The sequence below is a fragment of the Cervus canadensis genome, chromosome 13 (assembly GCF_019320065.1).
Source record: "Cervus canadensis isolate Bull #8, Minnesota chromosome 13, ASM1932006v1, whole genome shotgun sequence".
Taxonomy (NCBI): domain Eukaryota; kingdom Metazoa; phylum Chordata; class Mammalia; order Artiodactyla; family Cervidae; genus Cervus; species Cervus canadensis.
In genome coordinates, this window is record NC_057398.1 from 74,826,144 (window position 1) to 74,846,096 (window position 19,953).

Genomic DNA, 19,953 nt, shown 5'->3' on the forward strand with positions numbered 1-19,953 from the left:
CCTTGGCCCGGGATGTCTCCTGCTTGGCTCCACGGGGCTGCCACCAGGGGTAGTGGTGCCGGGCTGGGGCACGCTGAGGGACTGTGGCCTTAGGCCAGCCTGTCTCCCCACCCCTCCCGGCGAGGGCCAGATTCTGAAACGGTCTGTCTTTATTATATCAACAAAAACAAAAAATCCCCCCCAAGTGTAAACAGGAGAAATGTGCTGGTTAAGTTACTAATCATTATCTTATTATTAACAAAATAAAGCACTATCTATGTTTACAGTCATAAAAAAAAGAAACAGCTGGAGAAAAGCTGGGTGTGGGGCAGGAGAAGGGGGAAGATGGGGGAACAGACACAAACTCCACATCTGTCCCTGTGGGGTGTGGGTTCCCTTCCCACCCTGCCCAGGGCTGTTCCGGATCTTTGGAGTCAGGTGCCAGCAGGATTTGATTTTCTTGGGGAAAGACTCAGTGATAGGGACCAGGACCCGGGCAAGCTCCCGGTGTGGCGTGGGGGAGGGGAAGAGGATGAAGCCCCCCAGGACACGGAGCCTGCCCACCTCCGGCTCCAGAGGCTGTGGAGCCCCGTGGCCTCGAGAGCCCTCCCACGCTCCTGCCGCTCACAGAAGGGGCACTGCCAGTGCTCCGCCCCGCTCCTGGCACTCAGGTTGGGACAGGGCTGAGGCGCCCCGTCTGGAGGCCAGCACATCCCCGGTCGCGGGAGCTGGAAGTGGAAGTGACTCCCGGGGAGCTTACAGGGGAGTCAGGGAGGCAGTGACGGAGTGGGCAGGAGCGGCCGGGATGCCCGGGGACCCGCGCCAGACTGGGGCCTGCAGAAACCCAGTGGGTGTCAGAGGGGCAAGGGCAGGCATTGGGGAAGGGAGAGACACAAACAGGCCCTGCAGAGAGGCAAGGACAGAAATGCACTACGGACACACAGAACCTGAGACGCCCAGACTGACATGGAGAGGTAGCAATTCGGGGACAGACAGAGGCGCAGAGAGCCCCCCAGAGAAGCAAGAATGGCGCCAGGAGACACAGCCGCGGGAGCTCAGCAAGGGCCCCTGGCACTCAATAAATACCTTATGCGATGCAAGAACAGACGAAAACACAGGTGCACACAGCAGCCAGAGACATGAGAGGCTTGGCGGAAGGGAGGGACAGCGAGGACAGCCAGACCTCTGTGCACAAAGAGCCTGCTGGTTAAAGCAGCCATCTGGGGCACTGTGGTGGTGATTGCGGGGTGCATGTTGGTCCCGCGGCGGCTGGTCCAGCCAGAACAAGAATGGAAATAACAAAACTGTGGCCCTAGAGGAACAGGTCTGTAGCTGCCATACCCCCAGGACGGGCAGACCTGCAGGGGGGGAGGGTCACACAGTGCCCGCTGGCCATGGGCCCCAAGAGCCCCAGTGGAGCCCGGCGAGCCCAGCCCATCGCCACTGAGCAGGAGCCACCGAGGCCACCAGCGCCTCGGTGTGCCCACAGGGGGTGTGCAGAGCGGTCACCTCCCGCCGCGAATGCATCTACACATGCACAGCTGTGCCCATCTTCCGGCAGGCCCGAGTCCAAGTACCAGTGGGCGGGGCGGCCGTGCCCAGGTCTCCGCGGGGAGGAGGGCCAGGCTCGGGCCGCCGGGATCAGTCCGTGAGCACCACCAGCTCGCCGTCGCTCTTCTCCTCGCCCTCCGAGTCCTCGTCCTCGCTGAACCGGAACATCTCACCATCGGCCACCGAGTGCCTGTCCTCCGGGCCCTCGCCCTCCTCCCTGAGGCTGCAGGTGTTGACGATGACGGGCATGTTTGGGTCCAGGCCGCGGGGCACGTAGTGCTCCACCAGGGGCTGTGCCAGGGGCAGGCCTGCCACCCGCGGGTACAGGACTTCCGAGGGGCTCGTCTGCACCTGGCCGGTCTGCTGGCTGCGGGCAGGGGACAGGTGCGGTTACAGGTGTTCCCGACTCCGACCCCCGGCCCACTGTCCTCTGGGCCTCGGCAGGGCACCTCCTCCCACCCCCACCCTTCTGGCTCCAAGACACACACACCTGATCCCTGGCGCTTTGCTGATGGGGAATTTACTGTGGGCTACAGACCTGCCCTGCCCGCCCCATGCAGCCCCAGGGCCACATGTTCAGATACTCCTAGAGGATCATGTGTAAATTCAGTTTGGGGAAGTTGTATATTTCATATGTGCCAGGGAGTTTCCTATTTAAAGGAACCACTGGGATGCCTGCTTTGGTCAAGTGTGTGCACACGCAGCTCCCCTGGAAGCCCACACTAAGCCCTGTCTCTCTCTCTCTCTCTCTCACACACACACACACACACAGCTCCCCTGGAAGCCCACACTAAGCCCTGTCTCACACACACACACACACACGCAGCTCCCCTGGAAGCCCACACTAAGCCCTGTCTCACACACACACACACACGCAGCTCCCCTGGAAACCCACACTAAACCCTGTCTCACACATACACACACACACACACACGCAGCTCCCCTGGAAGCCACGGCTAAGCCCTTGTCTCTCACAACACACACCACACAACCACACACACACCACACACACAGCAGCTCCCCTGGAAACCCACACTAAACCCTGTTCACACATTACACACACACACACACCACGCATGCTCCCTGGAAAGCCCACGCTAAAGCCCTTGCTCTCACACCACACACACACCACACACACACAACACACAACACGCAGCTTCCCCTGGAACCACACTAAACCACATGTCTCACACATACACACACACACACACACGCAGCTCCCTGGAAGCCCCGCTAAGCCCTGTCTCACACACACACACACACCACACACACACACACACACACACACACACACCTCCCCTCGGAAGCCCACACTGAGCCCTATCTCTCTCTTCACACACCACACGAGCTCCCCTGGAGCCACGCATAAGCCCTGTCTCACACAACACACACACACACACACACCCACAACACACACACACACAACACCACACACACACACACCACACACACACACACACACACCTCCCCTGGAAGCCCACACTGAGCCCTATCTCTCTCTCACACACACACACGCGAAGCCCCGCTAAGCCCTGTCTCACACACACAACACACACCACACCACACACACCACAGCACACCACACACACACACGACACACACCACACACACACCACACCTCCCCTGGGAAGCCCACACTGAGCCCTATCTTCTCTCACACACACACACCAGCTCCCTGGAAGCCCCGCTAGCCCTGCTTCTCTCTCACAACACACACACACACACACACACACACACACACACACACACACACACCACACACCACACACACAACACCACAACACACACACACACACACCTCCCTTGGAAGCCCACACTGAGCCCTATCTCTCTCTCCCACCAACCACGCAGCTCCCCCATGGAAGCCACACTAAGCCCTCTCTCCTCTCTCTTCTCTCTTCACACACACACACACACACACACACACACACACACACACACACACACACACACACACACACACACACACACACGCAGCTCCCCTGGAAGCCCACACTGAGCCCTATCTCTCTCACACACACAGCTCCCCTGGAAGCCCACACTAAACCCTGTCTCTCTCTCTCACACACACACACACACACGCAGCTCCCCTGGAAGCCCACACTGAGCCCTATCTCTCTCACACACACAGCTCCCCTCGAAGCCCACACTAAACCCTGTCTCTCTCTCTCTCTCACACACACACACACACACACACACGCAGCTCCCCTGGAAGCCCACACTGAGCCCTGTCTCTCTCTCACACACACAGCTCCCCTGGAAGCCCACACTAAGCCCTGTCTCTCTATCACACACACACACACACACACACACACGCAGCTCCCCTGGAAGCCCACACTAAGCCCTCTCTCTCTCACACACACAGCTCCCCTGGAAGCCCACACTGAGCCCTGTCTCTCACACGCACACACGCGCGCGCACAGCCCCGGCTGCCAGGCAGGCCCGCTCACGGGGTCGCGTAGCTCTGGCGGGCATCCTGGCGCCGGGTCCTCATCAGAGCCTTGTACTCGCCCACCCGCAGCCGCTTGCCCTCCACGATGCAGGTGCGCTTGGGCCGCGGCTTGTACTTGTAGTCGGGGTACTTCTCCAGGTGCTGCCTGCTCAGTCTGGCCTGCTCCTCATAGTAAGGCTGCTTCTCCTGGTTGCTCATGGACTTCCAGCGGGAGCCTGGCCCAGCCCCAGGGCAGGCGGTCAGCACTGGGCTCTGCTGACACAGCCCGCCCTCTGTGGGTGCCGGAGACCCCACCAAGGTTTCGGGCCCCAGATTCATGTGCAGTCATATATACACAGTAAGGGCCTGGCCCAGTGTGGGTGCTCCATGGATACTGAGCAAATGAATGAGGCTGACAGGTAGAAGGATACCCAACTGCTAGCTTAAGACAGCACCCACCCACATACCAAACTACCCGGCAACTCTGGGAAGCCTCTGGTCTGCATGATTTGCATAAATAAAAGGCCCTCAACAAGGACCAGAGGCCTAAACTGGAGGAGCTGAGGCTTGAAAACAACTGCTTTTTCTAGCCCCACCTGCGCGACCCTCCACTTCTCGTTGGCCCCCAATGAGGAGGTATACTTTCAAAACCCTTTCTACTGACAGCCCAAGAATATGTCTCTCTTGTTTCCTGCCAGAGCCAACTCCAAGGGTCTGGGCAAAGAGAAGGACAGGTTAGGGAGAGATAGGAGAGGGAGAGCTAGACAATGTGCACACACACACTCTCTCTCCCCCCAAGTTCGTAGGTGCAGAAGAGCCCCACCGTGTGACAAGGCTCTAGGACCCACTGGGCCCACTTCCTGCCTGATTCCCAAACACCGGCAGATTCTGTGGAGTTCACCATGGCCTGGGCCCTCACCCAGTAAGCCCCGGTTAGACCCAGCTGACTTCTGCAGCCAGATCCTGCTGGACTACGGCTCCGAGAGGCCCCATACCCTCCCCACCCCAGCCCCAAGACCCCACTGGCCCTCACCAAGGATCTTGCTGATGCTGGAGTTATGCATGTCTGGGAAAGCTTGGAGGATCTTCCTTCTCTCGTCCTTGGCCCACACCATGAAGGCGTTCATGGGCCGCTTGATGTGACTGCTGTTCCGGGACTCAGGGAAGTGGCGGGAGCCTGGGGAGCAGGGGAGGAATCAGCCTGGGCGGGCAGCCAGCCTGGGGTCAGGAGAGTCCCCCAGGGCAGCCAGTGTGGGGTCAGGAGAGACCCTAGGGCAGCCTGGGGTCAGGAGAATCCCCCAGAGCAGCCTGGGGTCAGGAGAGTCCTCCAGGGCAGCCTGGGGTCAGGAGAGTCCCCCAGGGCAGCCAGTGTGGGGTCAGGAGAAACCCTAGGGCAGCCTGGGGTCAGGAGAATCCCCCAGGGCAGCCTGGGGTCAGGAGAGTCCCCCAGGGCAGCCTGGGGTCAGGAGAGTCCCCCAGGGCAGCCTGGGGTCAGGAGAGACCCCCAGGGCAGCCTGGGGTCAGGAGAGACCCCATGGCAGCCAGTGTGGGGTCAGGAGAGTCCCCCATGGCAGCCAGTGTGGGGTCAGGAGAGTCCCCCAGGGCAGCCAGTGTGGGGTCAGGAGAGACCCTAGGGTAGGCTGGGGTCAGGAGAGTCCCCCAGGGCAGCCTGCAGTCAGGAGTCCCCCAGGGCAGCCAGTGTGGGGTCAGGAGAGTCTCCCAGGGCAGCCTGGGGTCAGGAGAGTCCTCCAGGGCAGCCTGCAGTCAGGAGAGTCCCCCAGGGCAGCCAGTGTGGGGTCAGGAGAGTCCCCCAGGGCAGCCAGTGTGGGGTCAGGAGAGACCCTAGGGCAGCCTGGGGTCAGGAGAGTCCCCCAGGGCAGCCAGTGTGGGGCCAGGAGAGTCCCCCAGGGCAGCCAGTGTGGGATCAGGAGAGACCCTAGGGCAGCCTGGGGTCAGGAGAGTCCTCCAGGGCAGCCTGGGGTCAGGAGAGTCCCCCAGGGCAGCCTGGGGTAAGGATCGTCCTCCAGGGCTGGCAGATCGTCCTCCCTTCCATCACCACCAGGGGTCACTGGAGCCTCCTGCAGCAGGCAGGGAAGACCAGCAGGGCCACAGGGAGGAGGCAGGCAAGGGAGGGACCCGTAAGGGGACTCCACAGACCGCCTAGGGGAGAAGGGTTGCAGAGAGACTCCCCTGACCCGCCCTGGCCCTGGCGGGGAGCAGCAGCGGCCGCAGATCCTCACCGTCCATGTCACAGCCCAGCATGGCTTCTTCCAGCGGATGCACACAGCTGTCCTCCAGCCGCTCCTTGGCTGGTGATGTGTCCACGCCAATGAGGTCCTGTGGAGACAGGGAACTCGTAATCAGCCCCCTCTGCTCACCCCACTCCCTGCCCTGCTTTCCTGCGGTAGCCTCGGCCTCTGTGTCCCCCCCGGCCCCCGGGTGCAGGGCAGGGCCCGTACCTTGCGGAACGGGGCGCTAGGCGAAGCGTCTAAGGCTCCGCTGTGGCTGTGCAGCAGCTGCCGGGCATCCTGGATGGCTTTGGTGACAGCGTCCCCTTCACCGAGGAAGCCTGGGGAGACGGCGGGGAGAGGAGCAGAGGGGTGCGTGAGCGAGGTCGTGTCCTGCCACCCCTGGGGTGATGTACCCTCCTCCCTTCTGCTGGCCTGCACACCCCCAAGCGGCAGCGCTGACGGGGAGCCCTGGTGCCCACAGACGGACGGGAGAAAGGCCTAGATCCCCGATGGTGGGGCGGTTGCTGCTCAGTCAGATCTGGCAGGGAGAGCAGGAAGGGTCTCCGGGACGCCGAGTGCTGAAACTCAAGGGGGCTGAAAGGAGCAAGTCTAACCTCTGGTCATAGAGACTCTCACGGACCTGTTCAGATCCCACTCTCCCTTAACAGGGAAAGGCGTGGGGGGCTTACCCAAGGGCAGGCTAGGGGGGTTGGCCTGCAGGTCCAGCGTGGGGGCCCCGTGGCTTGGGGGACGTGGTCCACAGTTGCTCAGCTTCAGGTTGGGGGAGCTGGAGGAATTAGGCAGCTCCGAAGCCTTGGGCTTGGCCGTGAGGTTCAGCGGTTGGGAGGGTTCCTGAGGGAGACGCTGAGGGTCAGCAACACCAGAGGGGCCAGGGGCACGTGGGCCAGAGCTGGGCGGAGGAGACAAGGAGGCGGGAAACCAGGGCGGAAGTACGGGGGCACAAAGGACCCCCATCCCCGAGGGGCGGCCGGCCCCCGAGGGCCAGGGCGCCGGCCGGTGGGGGCGGTACCTGCAGGGGGTGGTGGGCTGACAAGGCCCCAGGCCTCTTCACCACTGGGGCGGGGGGGCTGTGCAATAGCTGCAGCGGATACTCCACTATGGAAAAGGCGGCAAGGAGAAAAGCCCTGGATGAGCACAGAACAGCAGACACCCTGCTTGACGAGGCCCCAGCAGCGCAAAGCGGGCGGAGGCTCAGAGCGGCCCAGCTGGCTTCCAACTGCTGCCTCCCAGCCCGAGTGCTGCTGAGGCCTCCTGGCCACCCCACCCACCCCCACCCCGCCCCCTGTATCTTCACCCTGTTCTTGCCCTTCCCAACCCACTGACTACAGAGTTCCCACCCAAAGGCAAGATGAGCTCTACTCCTTCTACGGATTTTGTACCTACTACAGGCAGGGTGGGTTTCCCAGGTGGCGATAGTGGTAAAGAGCCTGCCTGCCAGTGCAAGGAGACTTAAGAGTGGCAGGTACAATCCCTGGATTGGGCAGATCCCCTGGACAAGGGCATGGCAACCCACTCCAGTGTTCTTGTCTGGAATCCCATGGAGAGAGGAGCCTGGCGAGCTACAGTCCATAGGGTCGCAGAGCTGGACACGACTGAAGTGATTTAGCATACATGCATATTCATGCAGGGTACAAAAGCAGCTACCTGGTTTGTAGTCTGTCTTATGTGCATTATCAAGATAATCCCTAGTGTGTGGCATATGAATAGATACTCAGTTTATATCATCCCATTTTACAGATAAGGAAACTGAGACCGGGAGAAATGGCACGGGTGCCCATACAGCTAATGAATGGGAGCACTGAGATCTGCACCCAGACCTTCCCCTGTACAGGCTCAAGCTCTCTTCTACGTAGCTGGGCTCATTCTCCCTCAAGGAGGCCCAGCCTCACTGACTTGACAATTGAGATGGAGAGATGAGCCATGAAGATAAGCCACTGCCGACAAGATCGGTGGTGATACGGGCTGTGTGCGTGGCGTGCCAGAGAACTCTGCTCAGCTGGGGGGACCGGAGCAGGCCTCCCAGGGGGCGGGGGGTGTCAGTGGGTGGGCAGGTGCAGTGGAGGCGGGCGGGTGCCAAAGCAGAAGGTGGGAAGTGAGGGCGGCATGCCGTGGACCAGCGGGGCTCGCAGCCTGTGACGGCCGAGCCTGGGAGTTTGGGCCCTGTCCCAATGGGCTGTGGGCACCACTAACGCTCGCAACCTGGAGGCGCAGCTGGCGGCCACAGGGCTCCCTGCCCACTAGGATCTGGGAGCAGATAAAGCAGGTGGTAGCCTGGCCAGCACAGGTCTCCCAAAACTTACTTCCTGTCGCCCTTGCCCGCGAGGCTGTGGACCCATCCCCGCACAGGCGCCTGCCCTCCTCAGCCCTGCAGCTCGGCCCCGCGAACACCTGGACGTGCTGTGGTTTTGTGCAACCCGCCCTCCCCTTCACCCCATACCACCCCCAGTTCCCACGCCTTCACCCCAGGAAGCTGCCCTCAGAGCAGGGTCTGACTTTCCAGGCCTTTATGCTTTCCCTGCCTCCACCCTGAGTCAGGGGGGCTGACCCAGGAACCGTGGCCACAGCCCAGAGGCCTTGCTGCTGCACCCACGCTGGATTTCCTCTGCTGTCTCTCACGTGGAACGGGAACATCACCAAAGGGAGCTGTTCTCCAGCTGACTAAAACCCGATCCCCTCCTGGACCAGGGATGGCAGCGCCTCCGCCTGCCCCCAGGGCCGCTCACAAGGACTTCGTGCTCACAGCTCCCTCGCCGCCTCCATCCCATGCTCGCTGCTTTCATTTGGGCTTGTCACCCCCACCTCAAGCATCCCCCCAACAGCCCCCGACCCAGTCTCAACTCCGCCTGGTACCCGCCCTGTTCCCCACCACCCACAGCCAGTGTGACAACGCAGCCTCTGCTGAAACGTCCGGGCACATCCCACATCCTACAGATAAACTCCAGAGTCCACGCTCAGCCCTGCCGCCGGCCCACACCGACACCCCACTGGGCTTCCGGCCCCAGGATCCAGGCCCCGGCCCTCCACCCTCAGTTCCCAGCTTCATCCTCACAAGTCCGCGCCCCCAGGACCCAAGTGAGCACCGCAAGAAGCCCTCCCAGATTCCCTGGCTGTTGGTACTCTGCTGTCTCAGCTCAGAGTCCACATTTTATCACCTCATGGCTGCCTAGCTACTGGTCAGCTCCGGACGCACGGCTGGCGCTCTGCTCTGCGGTCACCGAGTCCCGTGACAGGGCAGAGCAGAGCAGGAGTGTGAATTCAGGAGATGTATAAATCAGTTAATGTTCAAGTACTGATATTCTGGAACAGGAAGTGTCCCAGAACTGGAGACTAGACCCAGATTGGCAACATCCTTAGTCTGGAAAGCACTTTATGGTTATGTGCTGTTTCTTTTCATTCTCCCAGTGAAATTCAGAAAGAAGGGATTATTTTTCAACTAGACAGATCCCAAACTGAGACCCAGAAAGGTGACACTGCAAATTGACAGAGACAGCGGTTCCTGGGCTCCTTCCCACACTCACCTGGCTTGCAGGGGATGGGCTGAATGGGCAGAGCCAGCTGGGAGTCGGGGGTAACAGGCAGAGGTTGGTGGCTTGGGGGGAAGGCTGGAATCATGACGTAAGGCATGTTGACCTGCTGAGGGCAAAGAAACACTGGAAAAGTCCTGGGGGTCCCAACCAGTTACCCAGCTGTGGTCAGCCCTGGACACAGAGGGTTGGCCTGGGAAGAGAAGGCAGTTTTCAAAAGGATCCATCGGACCCCACACCTGCTCCACGGGCCCCTGTCTGCGCCCTCAGATCCCAGCTGGGAGGAAGGTATTCTGGGCCCTGCCCTTGACACGGGGACGAAAACAAGGGAAGGGGCAGAGCAGACATGGGCCTCCCTGCTTGGGGCCGTGCCTGAGTGGTTCTGCTTCATCCACAGCCGCTGTCTTTCCCCGTTCACAGCACGTCTGCACACTGGCGTCCACCCCGCAACCCCCAGCTCTCCCAAAGCCCAGCCCTCCCCCCTCTTACCTGGATCTGCTGCTGAAGGAGGTTGATCTTATGCTGCTGTTGAATCAGCTGTTGCTGCTGCTTAGCAATCTGGCAGAAGGAAAGAGTAGGCAATGGGAGCGTGGACTTTAGGCCCCAGGATCCCACTTCCCATAAGCCTTTGCAGCCCCATCAATAGCCTGCCTTCCACACCAGTGGACGGATAGGAAGGATAGCTGGACAGGATAAGAAGCCAGCCAGCCAGCCAGCCCTCCGGATTTACTCTCCCTTTGCAGAGAGCTCGCCCTTCTCTTAGAGACCAGGAAGCAGCTGGTTGCTTTCCCTCAGATCCCCCCAGCACCCTCCACCTTGGCCCTCTTGCAAGGACTGATGCACTCCCAGAGGTGGGGATCCCAGCCCCTTCCTGCAGCCCCCTCCCCACCCGCCTGTGGTCTCGGCCTGCACCAGCCAGGCCTGCCCCACACTCCCCATGGTGCCTGCCCTGGAAAGCAGGGCCCCCCACACTCCCCACTGTGCTGAAGGTGCCCACCCCCGGGAGCAGGGCCCACCATACTCCCCGCTGTGCCTGAAGGTGCCCGCCCCAGGGAGCAGGGCCCCCCACGCTCCCCACTGTGCCTGAAAGTGCCCGCCCCAGGGAGCAGGGCCCCCCACGCTCCCCGCTGTGCCTGAAGGTGCCCGCTCCAGGGAGCAGGGCCCCCCACACTCCCTGCTGTGCCTGAAGGTGCCCGCCCCAGGGAGCAGGGCCCACCACGCTCCCCGCTGTGCCTGAAGGTGCCCACCCCGGGGAGCAGGGCCCACCATGCTCCCCGCTATGCCTGAAGGTGCCCGCTCCAGGGAGCAGGGCCCCCCACACTCCCTGCTGTGCCTGAAGGTGCCCGCCCCCGGGAGCAGGGCCCACCATGCTCCCCGCTGTGCCTGAAGGTGCCCGCCCCGAGAAGCAGGGCCCCCCACACTCCCTGCTGTGCCTGAAGGTGCCCGCCCCAGGGAGCAGGGCCCACCATGCTCCCCGCTGTGCCTGAAGGTGCCTGCCCAGGGGAGCAGGGCCCACCTGCTCCTGCTGCTGCCGGGCCAGCTCCATCTGCTGCTGCTGCTTCTCCAGGAGCATCGCGGCCATGTTCTTCTGCTCTGAGTGCGCAGTCAGGAGCTGGTCCCGCAGAGCGGACAGCTGGTGGATCATGACCAGAAGCTGCAGCTCCTTCTCTGCCAGGCTCTCCTTGGTCCCTGCTCCACAGGGAAACAGCCACTGTTGTCAATTTTTGTCTGTTCATCTGTCCACCAGTTCACCCGTAGGACACTGAGCAATTGCTATCCCCCAGGCCCCTGCCAGGGACTGGACCGCAGAGAAGACTGGAGCATGAACCAGGGACTGGACCGCAGAGAAGGCTGGAGCATGATCCTTGCCCCGGAGCAGGCTCCTCATCCAGTCAGCTGACCACCAGCCGCTCTGGAAGCTCCCCACCATCAGCTGCTCTTCCAGGCCCTGGAAATGCTGATGGTGGGACATCTCAGGCCTGGCGCACCCCTGGGGTATCCTCAAGAGCCCAGTGCCACCGAGCCAGGTGGATAACTGTCCCATGGGAGAGTCCAGGGGGACACATGCAGGCTTTGCAGCAAGATAGATCTGGGTTCAAATTCCCCTATTAACACATTCCTGCCGGGAGCTGTTGGGCAAGCGACCAACTTCTCTGCACTTTATAATTTTTGAATCTAAATGAGCACCGTGATCGTCACCTCAGAGGGCTGCTGTGAGGGTAACAGGAATTGAATGTAAAGCTTAGTCCGGATCTGGATCATGGTACCAGCTTAGCGGATCTGGTACACGGTCCTCAACTAGCCATGTCTAACTTGTCTCCAATGCAGCTCATATCAGGTGCAACAGTTACTCCTAAGTGCCAGGATACAGACCATTTGCATCAGAATTACTCAGGGAGCCGTTGAAATATACAGATGCCTAGGCCCCTATCCTCTGTGGGTCTCAGTCAGTAGGTGGGGGTTGAACCTGGGGATCTGAGTTATTTTAAAGTTTCCTCTGAGAAAAATCAGATTGATTATATTCTTTGTAGCCAAAGATGGAGAAGCTCTATAGAGTCAGCAAAAACTGACTATAGAGCTGACTGTGGCTCAGATCATGAACTCCTTATTGCCAAATTCAGACTTAAATTGAAGAAAGTAGGGGAAACCACTAGACCATTCAGGTATGACCTACATCAAATCCCCTATGATTATACAGTGGAAGTGAGAAATAGATTTAAGGGACTGGATCTAATAGACAGAGTGCCTGATGAACTATGGACAGAGGTTCCTGACATTGTACAGGAGACAGGGATTAATACCATCCCTCAAAAAATAAGAAATGCAAAAAAGCAAAATGGCTGTCTGAGGAGGCCTTACGAATAGCTGTGAAAAGAAGAGACGCAAAAAGCAAAGGAGAAAAGGAAAGATATACCCATTTGAATTCAGAGTTCCAAAGAATAGCAAGGAGAGATAAGAAAGCCTTCCTCAGTGATCAATGCAAAGAAATAGAGGAAAACAATAGAATAGGAAAGACTAGAGATCTCTTCAAGAAAATTAGAGATACCAAGGGAACATTTCATGCAAGGATGGGCTCAATAAAGGACAGAAATGGTATGGACCTAAGAGAAGCAGAAGATATTAAGAAGAGGTGGCAAGAATACACAGAAGAACTATACGAAATAGATCTTCACAACCCAGATAATCATGATGGTGTGATCACTCACCTAGAGCCAGATATCCTGGAATGTGAAGTCAAGTGGGCCTTAGGAAGTATCACTACAAACAAAGCTAGTGGAGGTGATGGAATTTCAGGTGAGCCATTTCAAATCCTGAAAGATGATGCTGTGAAAGTGCTGCACTCAATATGTCAGCAAATTTGGAAAACTCAGCAGTGGCCACAGGACTGGAGAAGGTCAGTTTTCATTCCAATCCCATAGAAAGGCAATGCCAAAGAATGCTCAAACTACTGCACAATTGCACTCATCTCACACGCAAGTAAAGTAATGCTTAAAATTCTCCTAGCCAGGCTTTAGCAAAACGTGAACTGTGAACTTCCAGATGTTCAAGCTGGTTTTAGAAAAGGCAGAGGAACCAGAGATCAAATTGCCAACATCTGCTGGATCATCGAAAAAGCAAGAGAGTTCCAGAAAAACATCTATTTCTGCTTTATTGACTATGCCAAAGCCTTTGACTAGGTGGATCACAATAAACTGTGGAAAATTCTTAAGGAGATGGAGATACCAGACCACCTGACCTGCCTCTTGAGAAACCTGTATGCAGGTCAGGAAGCAACAGTTAGAACTGAACATGGAACAACAGACTGGTTCCAAATAAGAAAAGGAGTACATCAAGGCTGTATAATGTCATCCTGCTTATTTAACTTATATGCAGAGTACATCATGAGAACGCTGGGCTGGAAGAAGCACAAGCTGGAATCAAGATTGCCAGAAGAAGTATAAATAACCTCAGATATGCAGATGACACCAATCCTGATGGTAGAAAGTGAAGAAGAACTAAAGAGCCTCTTGATGAAAGTGAAAGAGGAGAGTGAAAAAGTTGGCTTAAAACAATATTCAGAAAACTAAGATCACGGCATCCAGTCCCATCACTTCACGGAAAATATAGATGAGGAAACAGTGGAAACAGTGGCTGACTATTTTTTTGGGCTCCAAAATCACTGCAGATGGTGATTGCAGCCATGAAATTAAAAGACACTTACTCCCTGGAAGGAAAGTTATGACCAACCTAGACAGCATATTAAAAAGCAGAGACATTACTTTGCCAACAAAGGTCCACCTAGTGAAGGCTATGGTTTTTCCAGTGGTCATGCATGGATGTGAGTGTTGGACTATAAAGAAAGCTGAGTGCAGAAGAATTGATGCTTTTGAACTGTGGTGTTGGAGAAGACTCTTGAGAGTCCCTTGGACTGCAAGGAAATCCAACCAGTCCATCCTAAAGGAGACCAGTCCTGTGTGTTGATTGGAAGGACTGATGCTGAAGCTGAAACTCCAGTACTTTGGCCACCTGATGCGAAGAGCTGACTCTTTTGAAAAGACCCTGATGTTGGGAAAGACTAAAGGCAGGAGGAGAAGTGGAGGACAGAGGATGAGATGGTTGGATGGCATTACCGACTCAATGGACATGAGTTTGGGTAAACTCCGGGAGTTGGTGATGGACAGGGAGGCCTTATGTGCTGCAGTTCATGGGGTTGCAAAGAGTTGGACATGACTGAGCAACTGAAGTGAACTGAACTCGGAAAATTAAACAACCACACTGGGAGTGAACCTAAGCAAACACACTTTAATGTACTGACTGAATCCTGATGGCCTAGAATTAATTTCCATCAGTGAGAGGGAATATTCATTTTATAGTGAGATATGGGAAGTGGCAATGACATGCCCAAGGTCACAAGGGTCCCAGGGGACTTGATTCCCACCAGGCCTCTGTTGCACGGGAATAAGCCCAGCACTTGGGTCCCCCGGGTGAAGAATGGTGCTGACCCCTAGGGCCAGGCAGAAGCCAGAGAGGCACAGGTCAGGTGTGAGGGAGCCAAGAACCCCAGAAACTGCCCTGCAGGCCTAGACTGCATGGCCAGGCCTGGAGAAGGGAAGGGGGTTCAGGTATCTCCCCCTTGCCCACCCACATGGGCCTTCACCTTTGACATCTTTGGTTTCCACAGAGCTCCTTCCCAGGAACTTCTCCTTCCAGTCACTGGACAGCAGCTTCTCGATGGCCGGCACAACTGGAAGATACCAGAAGACTGAGAAGCAACCATCCTAACACCGCCCCACCCAGGCCCCCATCTCTAACTAGGGCAGATGTCTCACCTTCTTTTAAATTTCTGTTGAAGTCCAGCCTCTCCTGGCTTCCAGAAGCAGCCTCGGAACCTCCTGGTCTCCTGGGTTCTGGGGACTCACTGTTCTCCAGGGGGCTGCCGTCCTGCAAGACAGACTGGACGTCCCTGTCACCCTAAGAGAAGAGGGACAGGTGGGGGTGGCGCTGAGCACTGCCCTGGGGAGCCCCAGAATCTACCCAGCTCCCAGCCTTCAGGAGGGCCCTCTCTCCCCACCTCCTGACCTTTGCTCTGACTTGGTTTAATAGATTTCGTGAAAAGAACAAAAGACAAGAGATCTGGGCTCACTGACTCATAATGTGCTTAATCCCATATGAGTCCCTGAACTTCTGTGAACCTGACCTCCCTCTTCTGAAAATGGAAATACTTAAACCTCCTTTTGCCATAGGATTGTAGCTGGGATCAAAGGAGTTAATGCATGTGAATGAGGTTTGCCATTGCAGAGCCAAAGCCCAAAAGTCAGCTATTAATTATTACTCCCTTGCATGCACCTACCACTCCAGCCTGGCCAATTACTCTCAGGGTCCCCACTCCTACCCTCTTTCAGCCATTGTTCCCTCTCTCCTCTTCTCATCTGAGTCTTCTCCATTCTTTAAGGCTCAGCTTAAAGTCTTACTCCTCTAGGAAGTCCTCCTTGATTCACTACCCCTACTTCTAGCCCCCTTTCACCTACTCCTGGCTGGATCCCTCCTCAGAGCCCTAAAACTCTCCTCATTTTCACTCATTTGGCTTTTGATTACATATTTCTTTTACATCTCTTAAATGGAATCATGGAATTTTTAAGAGCTGAAAGAATCATCACCACTCATATAGTTCAGCTCCTTCATTTTAAGGATGAGGAATTGCCTTTAATAGTGATTTAAACTCTGGTTTGGGTAATAAGACTGATTTTCTCTAATCAGTAGTAGATTCAAAAGTACTAGATTTCTACTACTAGACAAAGCTAGTAGATTAAGCTAGACTATAAACGTGTGTATCTTATTTCTCAACTAGTCCTCAAGGCTAAGGACCGGTCACACATAGGTAAACAGTTAATATCAGGTGAGTGAGGACAGGAGTGAGTCCATGTCCTGCTCAAACAGGTAGCCTGACCCACCCGCCCACCTGTCTACCTGCCCCTCTTCCCTGCTAGGCTGGGGGGTGCCTGTTCCATCCACTGGGGGAATGGGCACATGCACAGGAGCTGCAGAGGTGGGCTGGGGACCCTGACCCAGGAGCCCCAAGAGAGTGCCGGGCACCTGGGCTGGAGCTTGCTGGTCAGCACCATCCTTGGGGGGGCGGGCTGGGTCTCCAGGCTGCAGTTCATCTGCAGAGGCTGAGCCTCGGGGGGCCTCGTAACAAGGCTCCTTCTTGCCCTCTGCCTTGACAGTACAGTTCACCATGGTGCCAACTTCATCCAGGACCAGCTGGGCAGAGCCGGGGCTCCTCATAGACATCCTGAGGGAGGAGGGGCAGAGTCAGGAAGGGGGTCCTGAGCCCCCGGGGCAGCGACTGCTGTTCCAGCCCCAAACAGGTACACTCATGCAAAAGACAAGCTCCACTTGGAACTCACTGTGAGTGGAAAAGATCCTTGTCCCCGCTCCCCCCACCCACCTTTTTAAATAGAAAGGTCTAGAGGAGACTGGGCCACCTTCTGTCGTACCCTGCCTGTTGCAGCGCTGGGACTAGTGGGCTGATGGGTTCCACCAAGAAGGCTAGAAACTTAAGTGGCTCTTTCTGAGCCCAGTAAAACCAAGATCATATATACAGTATGTGTCTGTGTATGTGTAAGTACATACTTGTCATTAGTTACCAAAATTTAAAAATCAAGAGATAGCACATAAAAATCTGGGCTTGAACTCTCCTGAAGCTAGTCTGTGGCAATAACTGGCTGGGGTTGAGTAGCAGTTACTCTTTACGAAGAGGCCAGATTGTTTCCCTCTCCACCACTCACCAGGGGCTGCCCTGGTGACTCAGCTGGTAAAGAATCCACCTGCAATGCAGGAGACCTGGGTTCAATCCCTCGGTTGGGAAGTTTCCCTGGAGAAGGGAAAGGCTACCCACTCCAGTATTCTTGCCTGGAGAATCCCATGGACAAAGGAGCCTGGAGAGCTACAAGCCCATGGGGTCGCAGAGAGTCGGACACCACTGAGGGACTTTCACTTTCACACTCCCTCCTACTCCCCCAAACAGAAACCAAGCATTGACTACCCTGTACACTTATTCTTTGTTTTCCTTATAGTAGAGGCAAGATAAAAGTGAACTATTTCCAACTATTCCTTGCATCCATCTATCTATCTACCAAAAGTGAGGTGAGCTGAAGTGACCTAAGACATGAGTAGCTTTCTGAGAAATATTTTCTTGTATCTGGTTAGAGTCTCTCAATTAGAGTCTGGCCCCCTCTGGGCCTCTGCAATCCCCGGTGTAACGAAAGCAGAGACCGAATCTCCTACTTCTGTTGCTGACACCATGCCGTGTGGGATCACCAAGTAGCTGAGCAGGATCCTGGGAGTCATTTTTGGTGGTCACGCCAGGCTCAAGGCCAGAGCAGCAGATGCCCTGCTCCCCCTCCAAAGTCACAGAGACAAGCCCAGCTGGGACACACAGCAGGTTCCAAGAAGGCATGGGTCTTGCCTCAGCTACTCCACGAGCTGCTGAGTAACCTTGGGCAAGTTACTTAACCTTCCCATACTGTTTTCTCATCTGTAAAATGGACAGTGCGAAGTGATGAATTGATATTTACAAGGTGTTCAGAAGAGTGCTCGGAGCCTTTGTTAAAGCACAGTTGGTTGGAATGCGCTGCAACGCAGCCGGCATAGCCTGGGGGCTTGTTTGAAAGGTGAAGTCATGGGTCAGGCACAAATCAGGATTTCTGTGGGTGAGGCCATGAATCTGTTTTAACAAGCCCTCCTGGTGATTCTGATACAGAGTAGTTTGAAAAGCTTTGTTAAATAAAACTTTAAAAAATTTTTGTTTACACGGCATTACATTTTTAGGAGGGGAATGTAAGGCAAGAATTATATATAGTAAAACATCCTTCAAATTAAACTGCAGGTGAAGTATAATATTTGTATATTACATCACCTCTGTATAACAAAATACTTCTTATAAGGAATGATGCGATGTGCTACATACGATAGATGTACACAACTGTATACATGCACAGAATTTCACATGAAATAACTGAAAGCATTCCAGTCGAATAAGGTGTATCTGCTCGGTTTGATGCCGTCCTGCAGACCAGACCAGACCAGACCAGACTCTCCTGCCACTTTGAAAGGGCAAGGTGCCCTGGGGGCTTGGTGTGGGGTCCAGGAGGGGCACTGCAGGGTGAGGAGAGAGGGGAGGAGAGGAGACCCCCGCGCGGCCCAGCCCGGCTCTGGGGTGCGCCCGGGTCCCGCCCCGCGCGGGCGGGCCAGCAGCCAGGAAGCCGGCGCGCGGCCCACCCCGGCGGGGAGGGGCGCGGGGACGGGGGCCGCGGGGGAGGGGCGCGATCCTGAAGCCGAGGGCCGCAATTACATAACAAACAACCCGGGGCTCAAGCTGTGAATTAATCAAACCGCTGAAAATAAAACCTTCCTCTCAGGAACTTCAGACAAAAGAAATGAAAACAACCAGGCTGGCTGGAAAATAAAAGACAGCAGCGCTGAAAGGGGGACAAAAGGAAATCAGACAATAGGGTGTTGGACAAAGGCAATAAAGCCAAAGGAAGTGTGACGGGCGAACAATGCAGGGCCGCGGGCTTCTGATCCCCGGCCGGCTCCGCGCCCCGCGCGCCCCGCCCGGGCCGAGGTCCAGGGGCTTTCTCCTCCGGGCACCCTCAGGGCGCTCCCCACGCGGCCCAGCGCCCCGGCGGCACCCGGGGGGCCCCCAGCGCCCGCCGCCCCCGAGAGCTCGGCCCCGCTGTGCCCCCCACCCCGCGCCCCGCCGCTGAAGGCCGAGGAGGAGGAGGAGGTGATGCTCGGTCCTGCAGAACCCCACGGCCGCACGGCCCGGTACCCCAGCCACCCCCCTGCTGAGCACCTGAACCGCGGCTGGTCCCAGTGGAAACGTGCAGAGTACAAATTACACCCCCGTTTTGGAAGCATTAGGACGAAAACATAATGTAAAACAGCTCATTAATGATTGGTTATTGATTACTCGTTGAAATTGTAATAGTTTGGACATTTTGGGGTTAAATAAAACATATCGTTAAAATTTGTTTCACCTGTTTCTTTTCGCACTTCTTATTGTAGCTAGGAAAAAACGTGTGTAAGTGTGGCTCACATTATATTTCTGTTGGACCTGCGGCACTAAGACATCTCTTCCCTTTGACCTCGATGGTCTTTTCTACCCACTCCTAACTCCTAAGAGTACACCCAACTGGGTACTGAGATTAGCATTATTTTGGGGGGGCTCCCAACAGTGCATCCCAGCTTCTGACACAGCGCCTGGTAACAAAGCAAATGGCTCTTGGCGACCAGTCAAGCTAGCTTGGAGGTGTCAGTCTGTTCACCAGGGCGAGGTACGCCCCCAGATCCTGCTAGCAGCCCAGAAAAGGGCCCTTCATTCCCACGGGCGTCTGTCTCCACTGCAGGCACTGGCCCTGGCTTTCCACTGGTCCCCTCCCTGGATTCACTGGTTTATGGAGACGCAATAGCCCAGGGTTGATGCAGACTGCAGCCTTCAGGGTTTAACAGTCTGGATTCAAATCTCTGCCCTGCCACCAACTGACTTGTGTTACCTTGGGAAACTAATGAACTCTGAGCCTCCGCCTCCTAACCCATATAATGGGTATAATAATCCATCTCTCACAGGTGTCCTTGGAAATTAAATAATACAGGGTGAGCATCCATTAGGTTGCCGTATAGCCCAGGAAGCTCCTAGAGCCAGGTGGTTGAGAGAGGTCTCTGGGTCAGAAGA

At 56.4% G+C, this 19,953-nt stretch overlaps 1 protein-coding gene across 11 annotated transcripts in view; it reads right to left on the bottom strand.

Annotated features, from left to right (window-relative positions):
* Positions 1-131: 131 nt before the first annotated feature.
* SOX13 (SRY-box transcription factor 13) overlaps positions 132-19,953 on the bottom strand; it is a 46,868-nt gene continuing 27,046 nt past the window's right edge. For 2 of the 11 annotated variants that reach the window (XM_043485025.1, XM_043485027.1), the window contains exons 2-14: positions 16,311-16,509; positions 15,047-15,188; positions 14,875-14,979; positions 11,254-11,426; positions 10,227-10,295; positions 9,732-9,846; positions 7,223-7,308; positions 6,882-7,044; positions 6,421-6,530; positions 6,202-6,298; positions 4,995-5,138; positions 3,981-4,197; positions 132-1,897 (exon numbers count right to left, since the gene is read on the bottom strand). In XM_043485025.1, coding sequence (XP_043340960.1) covers positions 1,621-1,897; positions 3,981-4,197; positions 4,995-5,138; positions 6,202-6,298; positions 6,421-6,530; positions 6,882-7,044; positions 7,223-7,308; positions 9,732-9,846; positions 10,227-10,295; positions 11,254-11,426; positions 14,875-14,979; positions 15,047-15,188; positions 16,311-16,508 — 1,896 coding nt within the window. In that variant the 5' untranslated portion in view covers position 16,509 and the 3' untranslated portion in view covers positions 132-1,620. Of the gene's footprint in view, positions 1,898-3,937; positions 4,198-4,994; positions 5,139-6,201; positions 6,299-6,420; positions 6,531-6,881; positions 7,045-7,222; positions 7,309-9,731; positions 9,847-10,226; positions 10,296-11,253; positions 11,427-14,874; positions 14,980-15,046; positions 15,189-16,310; positions 16,510-19,953 lie in introns of all 11 variants that reach the window. The other 9 variants (XM_043485020.1, XM_043485021.1, XM_043485018.1 and 6 more) reach the window with 9 other exon arrangements.